The sequence below is a fragment of the Leptodactylus fuscus genome, chromosome 3 (genome assembly GCF_031893055.1).
Source record: "Leptodactylus fuscus isolate aLepFus1 chromosome 3, aLepFus1.hap2, whole genome shotgun sequence".
NCBI lineage: Eukaryota > Metazoa > Chordata > Amphibia > Anura > Leptodactylidae > Leptodactylus > Leptodactylus fuscus.
Genome location: NC_134267.1, coordinates 36585309 through 36611685, shown reverse-complemented (window position 1 = coordinate 36611685; position 26377 = coordinate 36585309). Strand labels below are relative to the sequence as shown.

Genomic DNA, 26377 nt, shown 5'->3' with positions numbered 1-26377 from the left:
TGTTTTCCTAATTACATCATGGAAGACAGATTTGCATATTCTTCCCATGATCCTTTGCGAAGTGGAGTGCTAAAGGCTTAATAAGTCTCCACACACCTATATGGTGGTCTCTCCCTAAAGAGTGACAATATCCCCTTAACCCTGTAAAATTATAATACAGATTTTGTTAGCTTCAATTAAACTCCTTTACTATCACATGATCCCTAGACAGTCATGGCTGACTACTCACTTGTGTTTGACTACCCAACTATGCCTGGTGTCCCTCTATATCGGGGCCCCTAGGCCTCGTGTCCCTGTGTCCTGCACAGGCCTCTGGATTGCTGTACCCGGTGTACTCTTCCCCGTTGCTTCCTCCCACACACTCACTCTCAGTTTCGTAAAAAGTCAACACACCTTCACTGCAATTAATTCCCAGCAGTCACAGGCTTGATAAAAATGCTTCCCCCGTCCTTCTGTACCTGCCCAATATTATACAATCTGCAAATGGGACTTGGGACCTGTTCATACTGACCTAGAGTTTCTGGCAGCAGTCCATATCTCTGTACAAAAGTTATATTGTATCATCTATGCTGCTGTAACACACTATTGTATCTTATTTTATCTTATCTTATCATGAAGTTAGGGAAATCCCCAGATCACATGGGATTAGTCAGGATCAGCAGCAACCCAGTGGATCCACATCAGCTACAGTAAAGTGAATGGTCACATTCAGATGTTCCAACCTGATGTCATACAACATCTTATTCTTCTGGAAATACTTAGTACACGATGTGTAGTCTTCATCCAGAATGCATCTTTTAAGTCCTCACTATAGGCCCCCTTCCAAAAAAAATCATTGCAAACCGCTTTAATATGTCCATGTAGTTACTGTAAAGTTAATGTCTCAACTGCTGTTTAAAGAGCAGAACTGGGGCTCAAGCAAAATGGCTGCCCCAATATACAAAACAATACAAGTCTACTTCAGTGACCGGCTTAATGTCATGTACTAGATAGGTGACATCGCATGATCAGACTAACACAAACTAAACTGAACCTAAGATGCTCCCTGGTATTTACCCCTACAAGAGACTTTGGACTTTGGTGGCCCCCAGGTTGTGGTCTCCAAAGCAGTCCTTGATCTGCGGCAACTCTGTAGAAACCAGATTGGATGGAGGAATTGGAGCAGGCTAAAGACATAGTCAAGACCAAACAAATGCTCTACCTAGAAGAACATTCAGGAACAATCCTGGAGTATGAAACTGTAGTCAAGGTCCACAAATGAAGCCAAGTTGTCAAACCAGGAGTTGAAGAGAATTTGGACCAAGAGTGTGAATCAGAAAAAGAACAGAACTGATAACTATAAGCAACCAATGGTGGATCAAGGTTTAAAGGCAAAACAAGCTGAAACTCAATGGACTCATTGGCCAGGAACAATATTTTCTCCAATCCAATGATTTTTCCATGCTTTTGTGCATGAACTGCCCATTGAAAAGGAATCTTTCATCAGGTTTATCCTTCTTATTTGAGGACACGTTTCCAACGGTGTGTCCCCTGTTTGTCAGTATGGTATAGTATATGAGGTGTGGTATGAGCCCACACAATGATCTGCACACACTCATTCATGGGCACAAGTTACCAACAAGGTAGGTAGTGCCAATCTGTCAGTGCTATCGCCAATCCTCATCTCACCCTTTATCAGGAGGACAAGACCCTGCGGGAGCAGAAAGACAAGTCATACAGTCCAGAAAGAGCCCCTGGGTTTCCTCAGTAGTTCTGGTGAAGAAAGAGCGTAGCTTATTGAGGTTTTGGGTGGATTATGGTCGGCTGAATGACGGCACTGCTTGAGACACTTTCCCTGCCAAGGATTGAAGAGTTGCTGATGGCTCTGGGGTGGACCTGATACTTTTCCACACCAGATTTAGCTATTTGTCACTGACAAGACCAAATAAAGATTACCTTCATCGTGTCCATGGGGTTCTATGAGTTTTTGTGGATGTTGTTTGGGTTGAACAACATGCCAGCCATGTTCTAGAGCAGGGGTAGGGAACCTTTGGCTCTCCAGCTGCTGTGAAACTACAACTCCCAGCATGCTCCATTCATTTCCATGGGAGTTCCCAGAACAGCAGAGCCAGTATGCATGGTGGGAGTTGTAGTTTTGCAACAGCTGGAGAGCCGTACGTTCCCTACCCCTGTTCTAGAGGTTCATGGAGCTGTGTTTGGGGGAAGTGAATCTAAAGTCCTTGTTGAGCTACCTTGATGACATCATCATTTTCTCTGCCATGTTCAAAGAGCACATGGGAAAGCTGGACCAGGTCCTATCCCAGCTGGAGGGGCAGCAGTTCCTGTATGTTACTTACGCTTCTGAAAGTTGCTTGTTTGCATTGCTCCACTTTAGTTTTGGGGGTACTGATTTCCATTGAGGAGATCTAGTCTGTGTAGGGTGACTTACAGGCAATGCATCATGGGAAAAAGTAAATAGGTTAGTTCCACCATTTCCACCTTGGGTCTAGAATGGGGGCTCTGTTGTAGTCATTGCACTACATACATTGATCAATACAGCACAATGTGTGACTATGACATAGTTATTGCCCATTGTATCAGCTGAATGAGACTGTTGTGTGACATGATACAGCCATGGTCGCACATCATGGTTGTCCCCTTTGGACATGCTTCATAGACATGGGACCTACATCCCATATATTAATCCCGCTATTAATATATGTGTAATATACTGCTGCAATATAAATAATGGCTCATAATACTGTATATATTCCAGAGAACACAGTAGAATCATGACTGTATTTCTGTTATTGGTTGATCCCAGCTATCTTCTATCTCACGAGCCGGCTATAGTCAGGGAATTCCCTATTCTGATATCCCATTCACTATTACTTGTTATCTGCTTTACGTTTCATTGCCAGTATTAGAGAGTAAAGTGCAGCATTCCATTACATCGGACCACACAAGATGATTCCGCTCATGTTTTCCCTGGCTGTCGGCCTGTTACATACAAAGTCTTTTATTTAAGAGTCACAGACAGCTTCATATTTTTCTAGTAAAAATTATCATTTGCCAGGTAATGTTAAGCTTTAAGCCGTCTGGAATACCAGGCAAAAATAACTCCATGTTCAATAAAACGCATGGAAAGTAACTGGTGATAAGTACCCGTGGGCCGGCTCCTTATGAATGGATACTTAAAGGAATTTTACTATTGGGACCCCCAGACATCAGGAAAACAAGGGCCTACAACATCCTAAATGGAGATTTTGTGCCCATGTGACATGTCTGGCCACCGCTGCATTCACTTGTATGGGTCTGCCCTGAGATCCACCATCACAGGCGTTCACATGGAACAGTCATACAAACATTTGGGCACCCATTCTAGTGGTCTCCAATTAATAGGGCATGTGTCTATAGGGGGATTTGTCCAGTGGCATAAAATGATCAATAAAAGGGGAATAAAGGGTTTTAAAACCAAAAATATATCCATTACTCACCTCACTGATCCCCCACTGATGGTGTTCCAACATGTATTAGATTATATATACACTTCTTGGATCCATCTCAACAGGAAGTGATTGTTCAGTTAATCCCCAGCTACAGCGCTGACCAGCCTCGGACCGTACATAGCAGAAAACACCTACTCAGCCAATCATTGACTGACATGTCCAGTTACTGGCCGAGGGTTAATGTCCTGTGTTATAAGACATCACCCAGGAAGTTGAGACCACCAGGGACCTGGTAAGTTTCGGAACCACAGCTTTTATATAAAAAATAATAAAAATAAATATTACATATACTGGATGTTCACCAACAAGATCAGTGTGGGGTCCACACCTGGCATCCCTGCTGATCAGCTGTTTGAAGGAGCTGTGGCTGTTCACATCACATGCCATCTGTTCCATAGTGGCCATGTGATGTCATTTCAGCCTTGTAGCATTCACTTCTATAGGACAAGGCTGTAATGACATCACATGGTCGCTGTAAGATACCGCATGTGATGCAAAGAGTGAAGAGGTCACGACACTCACACCAGCGCCACAATCCTTTACAACTCTCGACAGAATCCACTTTGCATAAATGAATAATACAGGCGATTTTAAGAACCTTTGTAATATATCTTCTAGAAATGCTCCTTTTTAATCTTATTTATTTGTTTCCCTGCTAAAGTGATTTTCACTGTGAGTCTGAAGATAGACTGCAGGTCACATGACTCATCTCCATAGGGGGAAGGAAGAATTAGGAAAAGCAAATGAGAGACTTACACTGGTATTCGGGCTCTCTATTCCAGATTCTGCTTAAAATCAGGACGGCAAGCAGGACTTTTCTCTCTGCTGATTTTATTTATTGTGCTTACTTATATAGCGCCATCATATTCCTCAGTGCTGTACAGACATTGTCAGTCCCTGTCCCATATAGGGCTCACAATCTACTTTCCCTATCAGTATGTTTTTGGAGTGTGGGAGCAAACCAGAGAGAACATACAAACTCCTTGCAGATGTTGTCCTTGGTAGGATTCAAACCCAGGACTCCAGTGCTGCAAGGATACAGTGTTTAACCATATAATGTGGCCTCTTCATAAATCTGTCAGAGATGCCAGCGCCAGAATGGAAATCTACACCTAGTAGGAACTGACGTAAATTTCGATTCTAACTCCATGAAATTGTTGTGAGTTTTAATAAATCAGCCGGTTCTGATCCCTGCCCAGCAATGCCCTCATCCCTCTATGTCAGAGAACTGGCGCAGAGGAAGTAATGAATTCCCGCTATTGTCCTGATAATGTAAGAGCATCACCTGGTGTGGGTCAGATTTAGGCTCGGTTTACACTACCATTATTTTTAAGTCCGTTGCTCTTATTCGTCGTAATAACTTAAACGCTGAAAGAGTGACTGATGCGCAGACAGTACCATTTGTCTGAATTCACTCTAATATAAAAACATGGCGGAAACATTCTTTAATTACGTTTGTTTACTTTTGGAACGGAAGAAAAAAGTCAGACACGGACAATTTCTCTCCCATTCTAAAAACAAACATCATAAAAGAAAGTTTCCTAATTCTTTTTATATTACCACACGGACAGTGCTCCATCTGCATTAGTCACGCTACCGGTGTTTAAGTCCGTTGCGCTGATCCTACAACAGATGAGATCAACAGACTTAGTTACCAGTAGTGTGAACCTAGTCTTACTTTACCTTGACAGACAAGTTGATGATTTTGGTTGTGGGTCAGTCAGTATTTATAATATTCGGGGCTCCGGAGAGACGTCACCTAGCCGTGGATGATGTCTCATTATCCTGGAAGAAGTTGTGTTTCCTCGGTCCAGTATACATTCTTACCGAAGTGCGGGTTCCTGGGCTTCACAGAGGGAACACTGTTTCTTGTCTTTGCTAGGATTTCACTTTGACCATCTGGCTCACATTAGGAAAGTATCAGACACATCTGGTGTGTTGACTCCATGTCATTTATTTTTACTCTTTCCTCTGAAGAGCATTCATTTGTTAAAAATATTTGCATGGTACATTTCCTCTGTGACTGGGGAAGCACTTTCCAGCTCACAAGTTCAGAGATGACTACACGCATATAGCCTTCTCCGAAGAAATGGAAAAAGTGCCACATATAAGACGACACTATTATATCTACATATTCTACACCGCATTAGAAGATGGCAGCAAATACTGACCTAGGCTACACATGATACACATCACTTCAAGGGCAACACGGTAGCCCCATCGCCCCTTGTCCACTACATCGTATCACACTGCTTGTGTTATTTTTGCACGCCAACAACACGCTCATTATACAGTTAGGGCCAGAAATATTTGGACAGTGACACAATTTTCGCGAGTTGGGCTCTGCATGCCACCACATTGGTTTTGAAATGAAACCTCTACAACAGAATTCAAGTGCAGATTGTAACGTTTAATTTGAAGGGTTGAACAAAAATATCTGATAGAAAATGTAGGAATTGTACACATTTCTTTACAAACACTCCACATTTTAGGAGCTCAAAAGTAATTGGACAAATAAACATAACCCAAACAAAATATTTTTATTTTCAATATTTTGTTGCGAATCCTTTGGAGGCAATCACTGCCTTAAGTCTGGAACCCATGGACATCACCAAACGCTGGGTTTCCTCCTTCTTAATGCTTTGCCAGGCCTTTACAGCCGCAGCCTTCAGGTCTTGCTTGTTTGTGGGTCTTTCCGCCTTAAGTCTGGATTTGAGCAAGTGAAATGCATGCTCAATTGGGTTAAGATCTGGTATTGACTTGGCCATTGCAGAATGTTCCACTTTTTTGCACTCATGAACTCCTGGGTAGCTTTGGCTGTATGCTTGGGGTCATTGTCCATCTGTACTATGAAGCGCCGTCCGATCAACTTGGCAGCATTTGGCTGAATCTGGGCTGAAAGTATATCCCGGTACACTTCAGAATTCATCCGGCTACTCTTGTCTGCTGTTATGTCATCAATAAACACAAGTGACCCAGTGCCATTGAAAGCCATGCATGCCCATGCCATCACGTTGCCTCCACCATGTTTTACAGAGGATGTGGTTGCCTTGGATCATGTGCCGTTCCCTTTCTTCTCCAAACTTTTTTCTTCTCATCATTCTGGTACAGGTTGATCTTTGTCTCATCTGTCCATAGAATACTTTCCCAGAACTGAGCTGGCTTCTTGAGGTGTTTTTCAGCAAATTTAACTCTGGCCTGTCTATTTTTGGAATTGATGAATGGTTTGCATCTAGATGTGAACCCTTTGTATTTACTTTCATGGAGTCTTCTCTTTACTGTTGACTTAGAGACAGATACACCTACTTCACTGAGAGTGTTCTGGACTTCAGTTGATGTTGTGAACGGGTTCTTCTTGACCAAAGAAAGTGTGCGGCGATCATCCACCACTGTTGTTATCCGTGGACGCCCAGGCCTTTTTGAGTTCCCAAGCTCACCAGTCAATTCCTTTTTTCTTAGAATGTACCCGACTGTTGATTTTGCTACTCCAAGCATGTCTGCTATCTCTCTGATGGATTTTTTCTTTTTTTTCAGCCTCAGGATGTTCTGCTTCACCTCAATTGAGAGTTCCTTTGACCACATGTTGTCTGGTCACAGCAACAGCTTCCAAATGCAAAACCACACACCTGGAATCAACCCCAGACCTTTTAACTACTTCATTGATTACAGGTTTACGAGGGAGACGCCTTCAGAGTTAATTGCAGCCCTTAGAGTCCATTGTCCAATTACTTTTGGTCCCTTGAAAAAGAGGAGGCTATGCATTACAGAGCTATGATTCCTAAACCCTTTCTCCGATTTGGATGTGGAAACTCTCATATTGCAGCTGGGAGTGTGCACTTTCAGCCCATATTATATATATAATTGTATTTCTGAACATGTTTTAGTAAACAGCTAAAATAACAAAACTTGTGTCACTGTCCAAATATTTCTGGCCCTAACTGTATGGTGTCCCAGAAAGCTGCTGAGATGCTAGAACCATCACAGGCACGGTGCGAAGAACAAGTTCAGAGGCAGGCTATCTTAACAGCTGCCGAAACACCGGAGCATGGGGATCATCAATACCAACAATACGCTGATTATATGGCGTCCCAGCGAGCTGCTGCGATGCCAGAACAATCACAGGCATGGCGTGAGGAACAAGTTCAGCAGCAGAACAGCTTAAGAGCCGCCGAAACGCCAGAAAAGGCAAACCATCAACATTAACAGCATGTAGATGAAGTCGCAGACAGAGGCTAACAAACCAATATAGAGCTATGTACTGGTAATACACAATGAGTGCAGGGGTATGGTACAAGCTCTCCCGGGCACGGCCTCGCTAGAGCACTATTGTACTAGCTTCCGATTCCCTATAACATTACATGTTGGGAATACACCTCAGAGAGTAATTCTAGCCAGGTGACAAATCTGCAAGTCCTGAGCAGGAAATATAAGATTCCCTCCGCTTCCTTGTTCTATTTTCATGCTGGTACTATAACAGAGAGGAATCTGCTAATGCCACTATGTAAGTGTTATATACTGTACCTGCCGCAGTTAGGTGTGGTCAAATGAAACTGTCCTCGCCCCTCTAGGTGATGGACACTACTGAAATACAACATGACCCTGTCTCTGGCTGAGTTCTGTAGGATTCATTCACACAGTACCCTTGTGTGCAGTTAGAGGAAATAGATTATCAGAAACCAAGCGTTGTTTTAAACCAAATTTTGTTAAACATATTTAAGAATTTTTGGATATTTTTTTTCCACTTTTCATTTCACAAAATGGATTTGAAAAAAAACAAACCAAAATCCTGCAATCTTTTTGATTTTAAATCTGTATTCTTTTTTAATATTTTTCCTCCCCACCTTCCAAATTTCATAACTTTTTTTCTCTATTGACATACTTATGTGAGGGCTTAGTCTTTGCATGACAAGCTGCACTTCCATCAGCCACCATTTTTTGCATATTGTTTTTATGGTGTTCACTCTGCATTAAAAATGACATTCTACTTTTATCTGGTGGGAGATTACAATTACAGCGATAACATCTTTATATTGGTTTTATTGCCGTCGCTTTTTGAAAATGAGAGTATATATTATATATTTTCTTAAAGGTATTCTCTGTACCAGATAAATAAGAATATTTTTAAATAATGGGGACTTATATGCACATTGGAACATCCAATATGTTGGTAAATTAATTTTTTTTTGTTTAGATTTTTAAACTCTATACATGTTCCCCAAGAGGACATGAAGCTGGGCCCTCAAATCCCCATTGCAATGTACTGCAATACATAGTTCCCTATGGGAGATCTTGCCCGTGGCAGACATGATCGCTATTAATCACAGGATACAGGGACCCTTACCTGCCAAAGTATCTTCCGACTCTGATAGCTGGTCCCAGCCCTTAGCTGTGTAACACCGCCGAGTATTGATAGTAATTCCATAAGCACCGCTGCAGCATTACAGCACCGTACAATTACAGCGGTGAGTTAACCATGTGCTCAGCGTGATGTAATAGTACGGCACAGAACGGAAAGAGGTCAATAGACTGACACTTCCCAATTTTATAGGGTTTTTCTTTGCTGCAGTCACCTAATTATATTAGAGCAAGACAGGTTTACAATCAAAGATCAGTCTGTTTTGACTAAAATACCAAAAGCCATAAGCCTATTTTTCCATCAATGTAAGTGTATGTAGGACACATTCCATGCACCATTTTGAAACGGTATGACACAGAATAGGGGAAAAAAAAAATCTGGGTGCACATCAGGAAAGCTGACAGGTCACTGAATTCAGCGTTCTGTCAGCTTTGTAGCGGTATATAATACTGCAGGTGCCATAGGATGTAAAAGGTACTCTTTAAATGCCACCGTCACCATTGACTGTGGCATCTGAAGGCTTAAAGCATACCTGAGTTTCATGAAAAGTTGAAATATGTGCCGCGTCTTACTGGGCAACCTGTTCTATGACTGTATAACCTTTATACATGGTGTCCTATCAGTTCTACTGCTGCTAATGTCCTAGTTTTGGCTGAAGCGCATTTTGCTTTGAGGATGTGGGTGTATACAATAAGGAGCAGTCTGTCCCCTCCCCCATCTAATACAATAAGGAGCAGTCTGTCCCCTCCCCCATCTAATATAACTAGTCTGGTTTGTTTATATGCAATTCTGCCAGGAGTAACTGTAGAGAAGCCGAAAATGATCATCATATAAGAGATCCAGAAAGACTGAACTGCAAATATAGGGCAAATAGATGTATGTTCCCACTCGATTCTAGCATCTACCATGAAGCATGACACAGGAAGAGATTAATCTATGAGCATAGTCAGAAAAGCAGCTTGCTGTCTGTGAAGGATATCCCATCTGTAACCACACAAGCAGCCATTTTCTTACATTATAAGCAGTGAGCTATAAAGAATGTTTAGTCCTTGCAGTTTAAAGACGTGTAAGGCTGTGAGGAGAATCAACCCCTCCCGTCTGTAGTCACTGTGTGAAGATGGGTGTAAATTCCCTGGTAAAGCAGTCAACTGTAAACTAGCTAGAAGGGAGACATCTAGTGGCAGGAACTTCAGGGAAGTTTTTCAGGCAAAAATCCATATTTTGAATTAAGATGCATTACAGGTTGGTCCAGAATCCCATGCTCTATGCAATGTGACTTATTAGTTTGAAAAGTTAGTGGTCATTTAAATGTCCCAAATGATCAATGTAGAAAGTCTATTAGGTCAATAGGCTGCTTCCATCTTCTCAGGACATGACAATGTCCATTGGCCATAAGGTCATGCAACTGCTCAGTCCCATTCTTTTTTAAATAAGACTGTACTGAACTGTAACACTACCACGAGACCAATGTAAGTGGAGTCACTTACGAAGAAGCCGCCACGTTTTCTAATCCTGTGCAAAACCTTTAATAAATCAGGAGCCTGTCCAAACACCAGAATGGAAATCTACACCAGTAAGGAACGGACGTATGTCGCCTGTATAACTCATGACTGTTTTGTAGTGTTCTCGACCCAACATATTTATTGGGAGTCCCGGTCCCACCCATTTTTGCAGGACACAGAGCAAGGGATGTGGAGCATCTTTGACACAAGAAAAGACAATGAGCCTCACCTACACCCATCTATCCCAAAAAACTGGAGTAGATGGGTTGATAAACTCCTCATTGACTCTTAATTTCGCCCTTAGTCCTTCCTCCGAATCTGCTTGGTTCTTGTGGTGCTTTCTGGATTCTGACCTTCGTGCCTCAGTGACAATATGGCTTAACAGGTCCATTAAGAAAGCAGCTGAAAGATTACTGTAAATTCGCATACTTGCCCATTTTTGTGCGACATTGAAATCTACCGTAAATACTACACAACAAAGACAAGGAATCAATACAGTGACCACCGCATACAATAGATTTGTATATATCTATATTAATATATACAGTGAACAAATACTTGAAAAGATCAGCTTTATCATTTTAGAAGAGCAAAATTAGATTTCCCCCAGTGTTAGAAACTTTACAAAACATAGACTAATATATAGCTTGACTTTTATCATGACAATCCTCTAAAACCCAAGTTACGATCATGTGAAGAAGGAGCTGCTCTGCTCCGGATGTAAGAAGTGCAATTGGTGCTTCTTGAGGTTACGATTCCTTTTTAGCTGTTCTTAAAGAGGTCGATGCAGCTTTGTAGTAAGGAGATGTTACTCTGTAAGAAAATAAGAACACATTTACTAGAAGAAAGATATCCAGGACTGTATTATTCTCCGTGTACTTACGGTAGTATATCTGTCATGCACCAACCCCCTCAGGCCTGCACTGTATATAATACAGTGGATCAGTTTTGGATTGTTTCTTTAGGACACATTCACACTGAAAATTCACATTGGAAAGATCCAACCCTTTGGATAAGTTTAGGCATGGATCAGGAGAAAAATCAGCAGCCGTATATATGCACCATGTATTGTATGCCGATTATGCCACAGACTCTCATTGTAAAGGGTGAAATCCATGACATATACGGTGAAAAATCTGAAAATCCGTAAATTAGAAAATTCCCATCATGTCCTAATATCCATACAGTTTGTTTCTGCCATGTGTGAATGGGGTTTACCATTTTATGGGACCATCATAGATTTTCTGGAAATTTTGATCAGAATGTGAATATTGTATATTCTGCATAATATGAAACATACAATTATTAATGCTAATGTTAAAGTGGTGTTCTTGGTTGGAGCTTTTGTTCTCAGTAAGGACAATGCTAAGTGCGGAGCGATTGTTCCGTCAAATCAAACCAAGGGCCCCAGTGTCAGAGGAGTCTATTGGGTACTGGGTGCATTTGTCATGTGACTGACTAGCATTGTATTTTTTTTATTAATTTATTTTATTATTATTATTTTTTTTTTAAATATAGGGCTCACAAGCTACATTTTTCCCTATCAGTATGTCGTCAGAGTACGGCAGAAAATCCACGCAAACATGCGGAGAACATACAAACTCCTTGCAGATGTTGTCCTTGGCAGGATTCAACCTCAGGACTCCAGTGCTGCAAGGCTACAGTGCTAACCACTGAGCCACCGTGTTGCCCCTATTGTATCTCTATTTTAAATGGAAACAATGACACAGATGTGAACATAACACAGTCAGTGAACTGCTGTACAAAGGTCATGCACATACCAAAAGAATGTGAAACGAAACCTAAATAGTCATAGTCCGGGGAACATCGTGTATGCCATTGAGCATGACTGTGCTTCCCTCGTATTACAATCCTGCTATCCCTAAGATAACAGGAGACCCCTAAAGGTAGTAAATGTTCTCAGAGGAAGTCTTACACCCCCCCCCCCCCTGTTCCATTCCATCACTGTTGATCCTGTACCCCCTGGAGGTCCCAGTTTTAGGCACTGCAGAGATGTCATATCTGACTATCCCATCCCAGTGGTCATAGTAGAAGGTACAGTATGCTTTTGATAAAGTGTATTTCCATCTCTGAAGATCATTTTATTCTAGGTTTTAACTTTTGTATCTAAAATTCAAAGCTAGGTTTATAGCTCGAGGTACATTTCCTGAATCAGAGATACCTCAGATAACTGTGTAACATGTACGGGAAAATATGGCAATGTACAAGTGAAGAACTCTAGAAGTACAAGTTATAGATATCAAGAGAACACCACAGACCTTGGCGTGCTTAATTTCTAACTCCGTCATCTCCACCAGGTTTTTTCGAAAGGCCGATACTCTTCTCTGTTTGAAGCTTGTCAGCTCTAGAAAATGAAGAGGAAATATGAGAAATTGTGTCACTGATCATTCTTTGACTCTCGAATGGATACGTATTTATACATATATAGAATTGGATATAATTCTGCATAACTGTGGTATCCTTTGAATGTACCACAAACAAGACTTATGCCATATCCACAGGATGGGGGATAAGTATCTGGATCTCACCAGTGGGACCGACCCCCAATCATGAGAACAGGGGCCCCGGTTAGACCAGTTTCAAAGCAACAGAGACAACTGAGCACTCTACTTGGATTCTCATGAATATTCCCAAATCGATGGATGAAGTGGCAATGCACATACACAATTTATTATGCTTACTTGTATAGCGCCATCATATCCCGAGGCGCTTTACAGACATTGACAGTCACTGTCCCATATAGGGCTCACAATCTACAGTCCTTATCAGTATGTCTTTGGCATGTGGGAGGAAACCCACGCAAACACAGGGAGAGCATACAAACTCCTTGCAGATGTTGTTCCTGGCAAGATTCAAACCCAGGACTCCAGTGCTGCAAGGCTGCAGTGCTAACCACTGAGCCACCCATGCTGCCCAAAGCTCCATTCATACAGTTGCAGAGCTACCCCGACTCCCATCATTGGTAGAGGTCACCGCAGTTACACTCCCACCTGAGTATTATTCTTTAACCTGTGAAATAGGGAAAAGGTCTTGTTCATGGTAGACGCCCTCTAAATGGGTTTCCCCATTGCAGACAGTAATGGTAATCATATTCCTTCACTTTTTCATTGACTGCTGATAATCCACCAATCATGAGAATCCGCTCCCCGAATAGTCGAGTGCCACAAGATATAAGGCCTTACCGCCACCGTAACATTTTAGACTGCTTGCAATATCTATGTTTAGAAGGCGTCCACACTAGAGATGAGCAAACACTGTTCGGATCAGCCGATCCGAACAGCACGCTCCCATAGAAATGAATGGAAGCACCTGTGACGCTGACTGTGCCGGCGGGCGTCACAGGTGCTTCCATTCATTTCTATGAGTGCATGCTGTTTGGATCGGCTGATCCGAACAGTGTTCGCTCATCTCTAGTCCACACCACTACACTACTTTCTTGATCAACTGCTTTTTAGTCTGGTTTATGATACACCAATATGCACCAGCGAGGCATGAAAGCCCATGGTAGACCAAGGTGCAAGAAACATAAATTTGTGGTTTCCTTTTACTGATATTTGTCAATCATTTTTTCCTGTCTAATACTTAAGAGTCCATGGAAACCGTAATAACAGAATGGTTAAGCTAGTGAAGTATGCAGTGTGAAGAAGGAAGTGGTGATGGAAACCTGAAGTACCACTCATCCTTACCTTGTTTCCCAGACTCGGAAAGCTTCTCAAATTTCTGGCAGCACTGTTGTTGATGCAACTCGGCCTGTTTCACGTCTTTGCTTTTCAACCTGGCCTTATCCAGAGCTTTGTTAGAGTTCTCATATTCTGCCAGGCTCTTTGTCCTCCTCAGCAATAGGTCCTGGATGAGGGTGAATAAGTCACGTATATAAAGAGGTAAGGACAAAAGACGTCACAAATATTGTGTGTCATCTTCTAGGACAATATAAAATACCTTGGCTGCTTCAATATTAAGCATGTAGTATCTTAAGAGTTCGGACAGCTTTAAGTCTTCATCTGATGCAACTCTGGCTTCTACTTTCTGGAACAAACGTGACAATATTTGTAAGCGATAGATATCAACCTTTCACATGAGCACCAAAAAATAGAAAAAAACAACAAAAAAAAAAACACAGCTTACCCTCAGTTTTTCATACAATTCTGCTAGCTTTAGGAAATATCTGGGAAGAAAAAAAAAATACTACTCAGAAAAAGGAAAGTACTACTCCCGATTCCACTAAGATATGCAGATAAAGTCCTGCAAGCAGAAAGGGAAGGTGTAGGAGCGACCATTGCAATGTGCAGATGGGAAGAAGATCAATGAGAAGTGAGTGAGGGACCATTCATGGATCTTGAACCACTTGGAGAAGGCCGCAATATTGAAATCTTTAAAGAGTCATAATTAAAAGCATATCCAAAATTAAAAGGGGGTCTGGTCAAAAGCAAAACAGACCTCATCTTTGTAACAGTTTGAGAAGATGGCACCCTGTCCAATAAGGGCTGCAACACTGGTGTAACCATCCAGCTTATGTGTCAGTGTTATAGGATAAGTGACAAAAATCTCACTGAGGTTTTGAGCAAGAAACATTGTATATGGCCAAAAAAGATAGATGGTCATGGTCGAAAACATCCTTTATGACACCAGCACAGGTACATTAACATCTATAGAATGGCATAACCCCCTAGGAGAGAAGAAACATCAGTATCCCCGCCCCCTCCTCATGTCCACCAACAACCTGGAGATGGAGACGGGGGTGACACAGACAGACGTACAAACCACGGGAGAACAGACTGTGGCAGCACTGTGACCAGGGGGCCCTAGAAGACGAAACCCACTTCCTGCTACACTGCACCAAATACTCAGCTGTGAGGGCCGTCTACTACCAAAGACTCTCTGCCCACATCCCAGACTTCATATCTGCAGACGAGAAGAGGAAACTCTACATCCTACTGGGAGAAGAAGAGGCCACTGTGGAGATCGCTGCCCAATACGTGTCCAGCTGTCACCAAACCAGAGGAAGATGAGACTCCGTGGACTGTTATACCCCAAACCACCCACTCCACCTCCCCATATAGCAGCCACCAACTAAGAGGAAGATGAGACTCCACGGCCTGTTATACCCCAAATCAACCCCCCACCCCCCCCCCGCTTCCTCCCCCCCTCCGACTCCAACTCCCCCACACACTTTACTAGCTTTGGCAATGCCAAATATCTATTCAGACGTGCCAATAAAGCCTGTTTGATTTGATTTGACATGAGCGAAATCAGGGGGATTTTAACAATTGACTTACAGAAAGAGCCCCAGTGTTTCGATTTTGATGAATAAATGAATAATAAAGTTACATTTTATTCTCTTACTCTTAGAAGTTATAGGAATATTGTGTTTTTAGAGTACACGACAATTCGCCATGGACCCAGTTTAATACTTGGCTGTGTCGTGGGTGGCATGGTTTATAAGGGCATCACCACAACCAAGCTGTTTGCCGCTTTTATGGAAAGATTTATGGCTTTTCACACAACACACAATATAAAGAGAACATTCTAGGTCCAGATGCGGATGATCATCCGGATGTAACACCCGGACATTGTTCAGCATCAGGATGTAATTTGCAGCGCCCCCTGGAGCTGAACAGATTTATATTATAAAAAAAAAAAAAAAAAAAAAAAAAAAAAAAGCAAGTCATAGCTCAACCCACTGCTGGACCCCCAATTGTTTACTGAGGTCATATACAATTGTGAGGCTTGTGTTACTGCCAAAGTCCTCTCTGACGATATATATATAATCAGTAGCCAAGCCCCCATTTTCCATTGTGGGACCTTCAATATATTTATTTAAAAAAAAAAAACAAAAAAAACAAATGGGCCTGTCCTGGTGACAAATTCCTTTACAGTTTACATGTAAGAAATGTAGCAGAGTTGACCTGAACTTCCGAAGTTGGTTAAACTGCTGCAGAGTATCTTATTGCAGAAGAGAAAAAAATAAATAAAAATTAATAAAGTCATTGAACAAAAAGTTTTTGTGGTTGTTGGTGAGAAGAGATCACGCTGCAGCAGTTTAACCAATTGCAGAAGTTTGGTTTAATTCTGCTCCATCTGTAGATAGGTCTTATGAATCAAGTTACTCCTATGTAGTGTCAGCAGACTGGGGGACTCCAAGCTGCCAAACCATTCCCTTTAAAGAGGACCTTTCACCACCTGGAGCACATACGGTTTTATATGCCGCTAGAAAGCTGACAGTGCGCTGAATTCAGTGTACTATCAGCTTTCCCGTTCTGGCCCCCGGTGAAGAGTTATCGGTGCCGGTACTGTAGCTCTTCACTGTCAGAAGGGCGTTTGACAGTCAGTCAGGAACACCCTTCCTCACAGTAGCGTCTATTGCACTGTACTGTGAGAGGGGCGTTCCTTACTGCCCAGTGATGACGCTGAGTGGTGAGGAAGGTTCCCCCCCCCAGTGCTCATCTAAGGAGGAGAACTATCAGGAGGAGCGGGGGGCATCCCCCCCTGCTCTCACAGTACAGCGCTATAGATGCTACTGTGAGGAGGGGCGTTCCTGACTGACTGTCAGAAACGCCCTTCTGACAGTGAAGAGCTATGGTACTGGCACAGATAGCGCTTCACCGGGTGCATGGGTGAATGGGAAAGCTGAATTCAGCACACTGTCGGCTTCCTAGCGGTGTATAAAACCACATGTGCCCCAAGTGGTGAAAGGTCCTCTTTAAGGGAGTGGGGTGAAGAAATCTATAAATAAATTTAAAAAAAAAAAAAAAAAACCCACACAAAAAAAAAAAACACGAAAAAATTATAGAATTGGAGATTTTGCCAGTCTCCTACCAAACGACTACTCGGTATAGTATACAGATGTGTAACATTTCGTGTTAGAATACACTTGGTTAATTTTTGACAGATCTGTGTGGACATGGGCAAAGTTTCTACACTACTGCCATTTACTTTACACTGGACTTTGTATTGTCATGTTTGAGATCAAACAGTATGACATGTCCTTATATTATTCTTATAGCAACGTGTTATATCTGGACTAAACCTGCAAGTAGATTTTAAAAAAGGAAGTTGATCCAATGTGCCTCAATTTAAATATTTTTTTATTTTTATATATATATATATATATATATATATATATATATATATATATATATATATATATACACATCAGAATTATTTTTGACAAATCTGTGCTCAGCCATTACTCTGTCTCTTCACTTGCTTGTTCCTGTGTTAGGTCTAATGTGACTCCTCCGAAGTGCACACTTGGTATACTGGTCTACCACTTTCCTCAAGCATATTCATCCGCTACCACTGCAATACAAACCATATTTCAGTAATAAAGATCATACCTTTGGTATGTATGTCACTTTTGTAGATTTCGAGGAAAACATCTTTGAAGTCTTATGCAAATCAGGCAGTGGGTGCACTGGGGGCGGGCCTTCAGCCTTGGGAGCACTGCTCTTGCTGCTTGGGTAGAATGGGTGAGGTCATAACAGTTGGAGGATCAGCACTTACTGTGTAGGGTGACACAGGCAGGAGATGGTAGGGGTCTCTACAGGGAGCTGCAGACCCAGGCTCAGAGCACCAAATGCCTCATCTGCAGAACACTTTAAAGTTATTTTCCTCCAAAAGGATAAAAGCGACATATCAAAGGTATGATGTTTCTCACTGTTATTGCGCTCTATAAGACAATGGTGACAGTTGAATATGCTTGAGGTAGATGTTTGGCTCCCTTTAACCCCTTCCCATCACTGCAATTTTTCAATTTTAGTATTTTTACTCCTTGCCTTCCACAAGCCATCATTTTTTTTTTTTTCATTCATTCACATAGCCACATGAGGGCTTTATTTTTTGTGGGACAAATTGTACTTTTTAATGGTTCCATTTAATATTCCATACAATGTGCTAATTTGCATATCGGCAAAAACCGGGCGGTGCGGTGAAGACATCTAAAGGCAGGAGACAAATAGCCTTTCTTAAGGCTATTCCTACGTGTTAGGGACAAAAAATTCCTTCTGAATGATAGGATCCCTTTAAAGTCATCATATCCTCAAACACACTAGCTACAATCTGGTTACACGGCTAGATCCAGAGGAAATATAAAATGTGGTCAGTGCCCACTGACACATCCAAATAGTGCAGGATACGTATGAGTTCCTGAGACACAAAGCACAAGGTCTGAATGAATCAGTAGTGTCTCACTGTTAACACTTTGTGTTTCTGAGAGTTTTCCTCTAAGGGAATTTGACCCTGCAAAACTGCTGAACAAGCTGGGTAGGGGCCCTGCAAATTTACGTGAACATACAGTACCTGGTATATGGTAGTAGTTGTGTCTTGCTAGTGCTCCGGGTGTGGTCCTACAGACTGAAGTGCTTGACTTACTGGTGGGATACAGATTACTCTTAGGGCACCGGGGATGGGGTATTGAGCAGTTCACAGCACTTGAGGGCGAAAGGCCGCCCTTAAAGCACTTGCAGAACCTGGATTAAGAGTCTTATCCAGTCATGCTGCTATAGACAACATGCACTATGATATGCTGAAACAGGTCTCCAGCCTAGAGCTGACAACAGATTTGTAAGGTCAAAGCCGCTAACAGACTCCCTTTAAGCCATTGCTTCATGGTAACCTGAAATGTGGATACAAGAACACAGGGAAGATGAACTTCAGATAAGGTAACCTGACATATGAATGTTTAGGGCAGGGTGACCTGTGATACTTCGTGGCAATTTTTTACTAAACCAAGAATATGACTAGAGATAGATTGGGAAACGTCCTACAGCTGAACCCATTGTAGCCCCCTGAATCATATATAAAGGTTATACGGGGCAAATGACACCGGGAACATGAACAAAAGTGTAAAGATTACAAAGAGGAACATGTGCACAAGAGGCAGCCGAGGGAAGCTGTGAGTCATGTACGTGAGATGGAGCAGGCATCATAAGACTATAGACTTCTAATGTAGCCAACATATCTGAGAGGGGAATAATACGAATATCACAATTGTTCTCATTAACACGATATGTCTATACATTTTTACAGTAATGTTGATTTCCAGAAAGCTGAGTACCAGTATTACAGTCCAGAGCATCACTGACAGGTCTGTTTGCTACTGGACAATCTCTTCAGTTCCAAGACTGGGGACGGTCAGATCAGATCCTGTGTGTGCGCGCACATGGGCGTGCGTGTTTATTCTAATGATTTCATTATATATTTTCATGGGACAACACTGAAGATCTGACTGGTTAGTGTTACAAGGTCTCACGTGTGAGTGGGGAGCAAATGCCACAAATTTGGTGTTATTGCTCTTACACTGGTCACTAAGTTCCACACCCTGAGACTGAGCTGCAGCGCTGTGGCCAAGACATTACAGAGGTTTAACCAAACAGGTTCACACTTGCACCCTGTGTCGTTTCCTCAGTCCCGGAGAAACTGGACAGGGGATGCCTTGCCGGCGGTCAGTTTTGAAACCCATTCATTTGAATGGATTTTAATGGCAAACCGCTGGTGTCCTTATGCAGCCTCTCCGCAGGAAAACCATTTTTTTTTTTTTTGGCCGGACACAAAGTCCTGCACGTCCGACTTTGTGTCCGGCTCAAAAAACAGATTTCCCCGCAGAGAGGCTGCATATGGACACAGCGGTTTGCCTTTAAAATTATTATTATTAAATCATCATTATCAGACCATGTCCTGTGGCCTGAGGAGACCATGATTTGGTTTCGGTGTCACTCGTGTATGGCGGCAACGAGATGAGGAGTAAATGGTGTCTTGCCTACAGTCATGCATGGTGGTGGGTATGGTGGTCATATTTGGGACCGCATTAGTGCTGCCGGCTGTGGGGAGCTACAGCTCATTGAGGGAACCATGAATGCCAACATGTCCTGTGACATACTGAAGCAAAGCATGATCCCCTCTCCTGAGCATCCAAGATGACCACTGCTTTGCTAAAGAAACTGAAGGTAAAGGAGCTGGACTGGCCAAGGTGGTGTCCAGATCTAAAACCTATTGAGTTTCTGCGGGGCAAGATGGAGGAGCACATGGTCTGTAACATCCACCAACTCCGTGATATCATAGAGGAGTGGAAGAGTATTCCAGTGGCAACCTATGACGCTCTAGAGAACTCCATGTCCAAGAGGGTTAAAGGGATTCTACCATTAATCCCTCTTTTTTTGTGGATAAGACGTCGGAATAGCCTTTAGAAAGGCTATTCGTCTCTTACCTTTAGATGTGATCTCCGCCGCGCCGTTCCTTAGAAATACTGGTTTTCACCGGTATGCAAATTAGTTCTCTGGCAGCAATGGGGGCGGGCCCCAGCACTGAAAATGTGATGGGGGCATCCCCACTGCAGCTCAAGAACACGATCCTGCGACGACTCTATCTTCGGCTGGATCCTCCCCTTCTCTGTCGTCTTCCTCCTACGTCAGGGGAGGGATCACAATGTACATTTTTCCCCCCTATCAGTATGTCTTCATAGAGTGGGAGGAGATCCACGCAAACATGGTGAGAGCATACAAACTCCTTGCAGATGTTGTTCCTGGCGGGATTTGAACCCAGGACTCCAGCGCTGCAATGCTAACCACTGAGCCACCACGTTGCCCTTTGCTCCCAAATCTTGATGCAGTTTTTGCCATTATCTAAGCCAACAAATAAATGTGTAAAGTTAGACCAAGCTGTGTAAAGATACATCCATCATATGGAGAATTATTAGACTGTTTAGTCTAAGTTTACACGATCTACTATTCAAGCTCTTTCACACGAGTAATATTTATGCCCATGTGTTATACGTGTAAAAAACACACATCAGACAAACAGCACATGGACACATTATAGTCAGCGCAGCCATTCACATCACCTCTGATCCATCATTGCTTGCACTTTTTTTATCGATTTGTGTCCTAAACTTGCCTGTGCAAACTTAAGGATATACAAAAACAGTTTTTTGTGAGACACCAGCAGAGCAGAGTGCAAATGCCGGCCGGCGGCCATTTTTGAGAGGCCGCTCCTGTATTGAACTACAAGAGCAAGAGCGGCTTCCCAAATATGGCTGCTGGCCAGCATGCGCAGTCAGCTCTACTAGTGTCTCACTGGCAGAGCCAACTGCGCAGGCGTCGGAGGTAACGCAGGAGGAAGACGACAGAAAAGGGGAGGATCCAGCCGAAGATAGAGTCGTCACAGGATCGTGTTCTCGAGCTGCAGTGGGGATGCCCCATCGCATTTTCAGCGCTGAGGCCCGCCCCCATCGCTGCGAGAGAACTAATTTGCATACCGGTAAAAACCGGTATTTCTAAGGAACGGCACGGCAGATATCACATCTAAAGGTAAGTGACGAATAGCCTTTCTAAAGGCTATTCCAACGTCTCATCCACAAAAAAAGAGGTTTTAATGGTAGAATCCCTTTAAGGCAGTGCTGGAACATAATGGTGGCCACACAGGATATTGACACTTGGGACACATTTTGTCCACTTTCACTTAGGGATGTCCTCTTTTGATACCAGGGGTTTAGGCATTAATGGCTGTGTGTTGAGAGATTTTGAGGTCGCTACAAATTTACACTGTTATACCGACTGTGCACTGACTACATTGTATCACAAAGTTAGATCAGTGGTGTCCCATGAAAATATAGAAGGAAATTACAAAAATGTGAGGGGTGAACTTCTGTGAGACAGATGGACCATATACATACATGTGTGTGTGTGTATATGTGCGTATATGTGTGTGTGTATATGCGTGTGTGTGTATATATATATATATATATATATATATATATATATATATATATATATATATATACATACAGTGGGGCAAAAAAGTATTTAGTCAGTCACCGATAGTGCAAGTTCCACCACTTAAAAAGATGAGAGGCGTCTGTAATTTACATCATAGGTAGACCTCAACTATGAGAGACAAAATGAGAAAACAAATCCAGAAAATCACATTGTCTGATTTTGTAAGAATTTATTTGCAAATTATGGTGGAAAATAAGTATTTGGTCAGTAACAAAATTTCATCTCAATACTTTGTTATATATCCTTTGTTGGCAATGACAGAGGTCAAACGTTTTCTGTAAGTCTTCACACGGTTGGCACACACTGTTGTTGGTATGTTGGCCCATTCCTCCATGCAGATCTCCTCTAGAGCAATGATGTTTTGGGGCTGTCGCTTGGCAACACGGACTTTCAACTCCCTCCAAAGGTTTTCTATAGGGTTGAGATCTGAAGACTGGCTAGGCCACTCCAGGACCTTGAAATGCTTCTTACAAAGCCTCTCCTTCGTTGCCCTGGCGGTGTGCTTTGGATCATTGTCATGTTGAAAGACCCAGCCACGTTTCATCTTCAATGCCCTTGCTGATGGAAGGAGGTTTGCACTCAAAATCTCACGATACATGGCCCCATTCATTCTTTCATGTACCCGGATCAGTCATCCTGGCCCCTTTGCAGAGAAACAGCCCCAAAGCATGATGTTTCCACCCCCATGCTTTACAGTAGGTATGGTGTTTGATGGATGCAACTCAGTATTCTTTTTCCTCCAAACACGAAAAGTTGTGTTTCTACCAAACAGTTCCAGTTTGGTTTCATCAGACCATAGGACATTCTCCCAATACTCTTCTGGATCATCCAAATGCTCTCTAGCAAACTTCAGATGGGCCCGGACATGTACTGGCTTAAGCAGTGGGACACATCTGGCACTGAAGGATCTGAGTCCCTGGCGGCGTAGTGTGTTACTGATGGTAGGCTTTGTTACATTGGTCCCAGCTCTCTGCAGTTCATTCACTAGGTCCCCCCGCGTGATTCTGGGATTTTTGATCACCGTTCTTGTGATCATTTTGACCCCACGGGGAGAGATTTTGCGTGGAGCCCCAGATCGAGGGAGATTATCAGTGGTCTTGTATGTCTTCCATTTTCTAATTATTGCTCCCACAGTTGATTTCTTCAATCCAAGCTGGTTGCCTATTGCAGATTCAGTCTTCCCAGCCTGGTGCAGGGCTACAATTTTGTTTCTGGTGTCCTTTGACAGCTCTTTGGTCTTCACCATAGTGGAGTTTGGAGTCTGACTGTTTGAGGGTGTGCACAGGTGTCTTTTTATACTGATAACAAGTTTAAACAGGTGCCATTACTACAGGTAATGAGTGGAGGAAAGAGGAGACTCTTAAAGAAGAAGTTACAGGTCTGTGAGAGCCAGAAATCTTGATTGTTTGTAGGTGACCAAATACTTATTTTCCACCATAATTTGCAAATAAATTCTTACAAAATCTGACAATGTGATTTTCTGGATTTGTTTTCTCATTTTGTCTCTCATAGTTGAGGTCTACCTATGATGTAAATTACAGACGCCTCATCTTTTTAAGTGGTGGAACATGCACTATTGGTGACTGACTAAATACTTTTTTGCCCCACTGTGTGTGTGTATATATATATATATATATATATATACATATATACACTCACCGGCCACTTTATTAGGTACACCTGTCCAACTGCTCGTTAACACTTAATTTCTAATCAGCCAACCACATGGCGGCAACTCAGTGCATTTAGGCATGTAGACATGGTCAAGACAGTCTCCTGCAGTTCAAACCGAGCATCAGTATGGGGAAGAAAGGTGATTTGAGTGCCTTTGAACGTGGCATGGTTGTTGGTGCCAGAAGGGCTGGTCTGAGTATTTCAGAAACTGCTGATCTACTGGGATTTTCACGCACAACCATCTCTAGGGTTTACAGAGAATGGTCCGAAAAAGAAAAAACATCCAGTGAGCGGCAGTTCTGTGGGCGGAAATGCGTTGTTGATGCCAGAGGTCAGAGGAGAATGGCCAGACTGGTTCGAGCTGATAGAAAGGCAACAGTGACTCAAATAGCCACCCGTTACAACCAAGGTAGCCAGAAGAGCATCTCTGAACGCACAGTACGTCCAACTTTGAGGCAGATGGGCTACAGCAGCAGACGACCACACCGGGTGCCACTCCTTTCAGCTAAGAACAGGAAACTGAGGCTACAATTTGCACAAGCTCATCGAAATTGGACAATTGAAGATTGGAAAAACGTTGCCTGGTCTGATGAGTCTCGATTTCTGCTGCGACATTCGGATGGTAGGGTCAGAATTTGGCGTCAACAACATGAAAGCATGGATCCATCCTGCCTTGTATCAACGGTTCAGGCTGGTGGTGGTGGTGTCATGGTGTGGGGAATATTTTCTTGGCACTCTTTGGGCCCCTTGGTACCAATTGAGCATCGTTGCAACGCCAAAGCCTACCTGAGTATTGTTGCTGACCATGTCCATCCCTTTATGACCACAATGTACCCAACATCTGATGGCTACTTTCAGCAGGATAATGCGCCATGTCATAAAGCTGGAATCATCTCAGACTGGTTTCTTGAACATGACAATGAGTTCACTGTACTCCAATGGCCTCCACAGTCACCAGATCTCAATCCAATAGAGCATCTTTGGGATGTGGTGGAACGGGAGATTCGCATCATGGATGTGCAGCCGACAAATCTGTGGCAACTGTGTGATGCCATCATGTCAATATGGACCAAAATCTCTGAGGAATGCTTCCAGCACCTTGTTGAATCTATGCCACGAAGAATTGAGGCAGTTCTGAAGGCAAAAGGGGGTCCAATCCGTTACTAGCATGGTGTACCTACTAAAGTGGCCGGTGAGTGTATATATATCTGTGTCTAAAAAAAAAAAAAAACAATGTCTCCCTCTAGTGGTGTTTCTTTGCAGATCTCTCTTTGCAGACTCTATGCACATAGTAGTGTGTATTGTGAGAATGTGTAGACCTCTGCTGAATGGAATGCGTTGACTCCACAAAAGGGAAGTCATGAAGATGACTTCCTACTCCAAATTCTTCTTCCACCCACAAGTGACAGCTTGAACACTTACTTTCTAATGGGAGTGTTCTCCTCCTCAGCTAAAGACACCAGGGCAGCAGAAATATGAATGTAATCGTCGGCCACATCTGTAAAGACCATAGGAAATGATCATTGTAGATTATGTAGTCACACAATGGTCTTCAGGTCCGTAGCTGAACTAGGGCGAGTCCCTGCCAAAATGTCATTTGCAAGCACACACTTGCCCCATTGAGAACATAATGGGGCAGATTTATCATAGCTTGAGTGCCAGTTCTCTGGCATACAAGGCAGGAAAAGTTCCATTTTTAGCACTTTTTTTTTACCATATTGTCCTACCCTTGCCACTTTCCTAAAACAGGGCATGGCAAAAGGCGGTGCATGGCCAGGGTCTCCAACCCCGAGAGATTTAGCATCATTTACCCAAACTTGTTAGCTTAAGTTATGCCTGAAAATTATACCAATTGTGAATTAGCAACAACTGGCACCCCCACTGCCCAGCAGTTGATACAGCAGGAAGCAGACAGCGCTGTTCTGTTTAGTGGCAAGACCAGGTACTGCACATCAGCTCCCATTCAACTAACATTAACCTGGTCTATTACTGCACATCTGTTTCTGACTAGATCATTTCAGCCTTCATAAATGCAAATAAGGAGAGAGAAAAAGGAAATCTATGGGCAGAATACGCACTTTTGTGAGACCGTGTCATTCTGTCAGATTTGGCGCAGGAATCCTTGATCCTATTGTGATAATTGACAAGAAACATTTTTTCTTGTTCAAAGAATTCATCTACTTCCTGCGTGTAGAAGGAAATAAGAAACGAAAGACATTGCAATAGTCAGTTATCGGTCAGGCCAACATAGTAAGTGATATCAAATCATATCAGAAAAAAGAAAAATTATGCGTTTACAGCGCACTGCAAAAAAAAAAGGGATAATTTTTACTGAACCATATAATCCTCTATCCATTGCTATACTATAATCGATGTCCTCAAACTTCCCCATTAGCCTAGACAATAAGGGAAGCTACCATAGATCATTTTAAGATGGCCATACACCATAGGCAGCTCCAGGCTGAACAAGATTTCCAAACCCACCACTCACATGCACACTCGGCTTGCAACTTCTGAAAACAAAAAAGATCAAGCATGTTGAAATCCAACTTGCCCAATCCCCCA

General features: G+C 42.7%; 2 protein-coding genes across 2 annotated transcripts in view; both read right to left on the bottom strand.

Moving 5' to 3' along the window:
- Positions 1-26377, bottom strand: part of LOC142197275 (cystatin-like) — a 376276-nt gene that overhangs the window by 239285 nt on the left and 110614 nt on the right. The window lies entirely within an intron of this gene.
- SNX5 (sorting nexin 5) overlaps positions 10900-26377 on the bottom strand; it is a 41381-nt gene continuing 25903 nt past the window's right edge. Inside the window, exons 7-13 of the mRNA XM_075267432.1 lie at positions 25891-25996; positions 25235-25310; positions 14493-14532; positions 14307-14393; positions 14054-14213; positions 12626-12711; positions 10900-11159 (exon numbers count right to left, since the gene is read on the bottom strand). Of these exons, the coding sequence (XP_075123533.1) occupies positions 11109-11159; positions 12626-12711; positions 14054-14213; positions 14307-14393; positions 14493-14532; positions 25235-25310; positions 25891-25996 (606 nt within the window). The 3' untranslated portion in view covers positions 10900-11108. The remainder of the gene's footprint in view (positions 11160-12625; positions 12712-14053; positions 14214-14306; positions 14394-14492; positions 14533-25234; positions 25311-25890; positions 25997-26377) is intronic.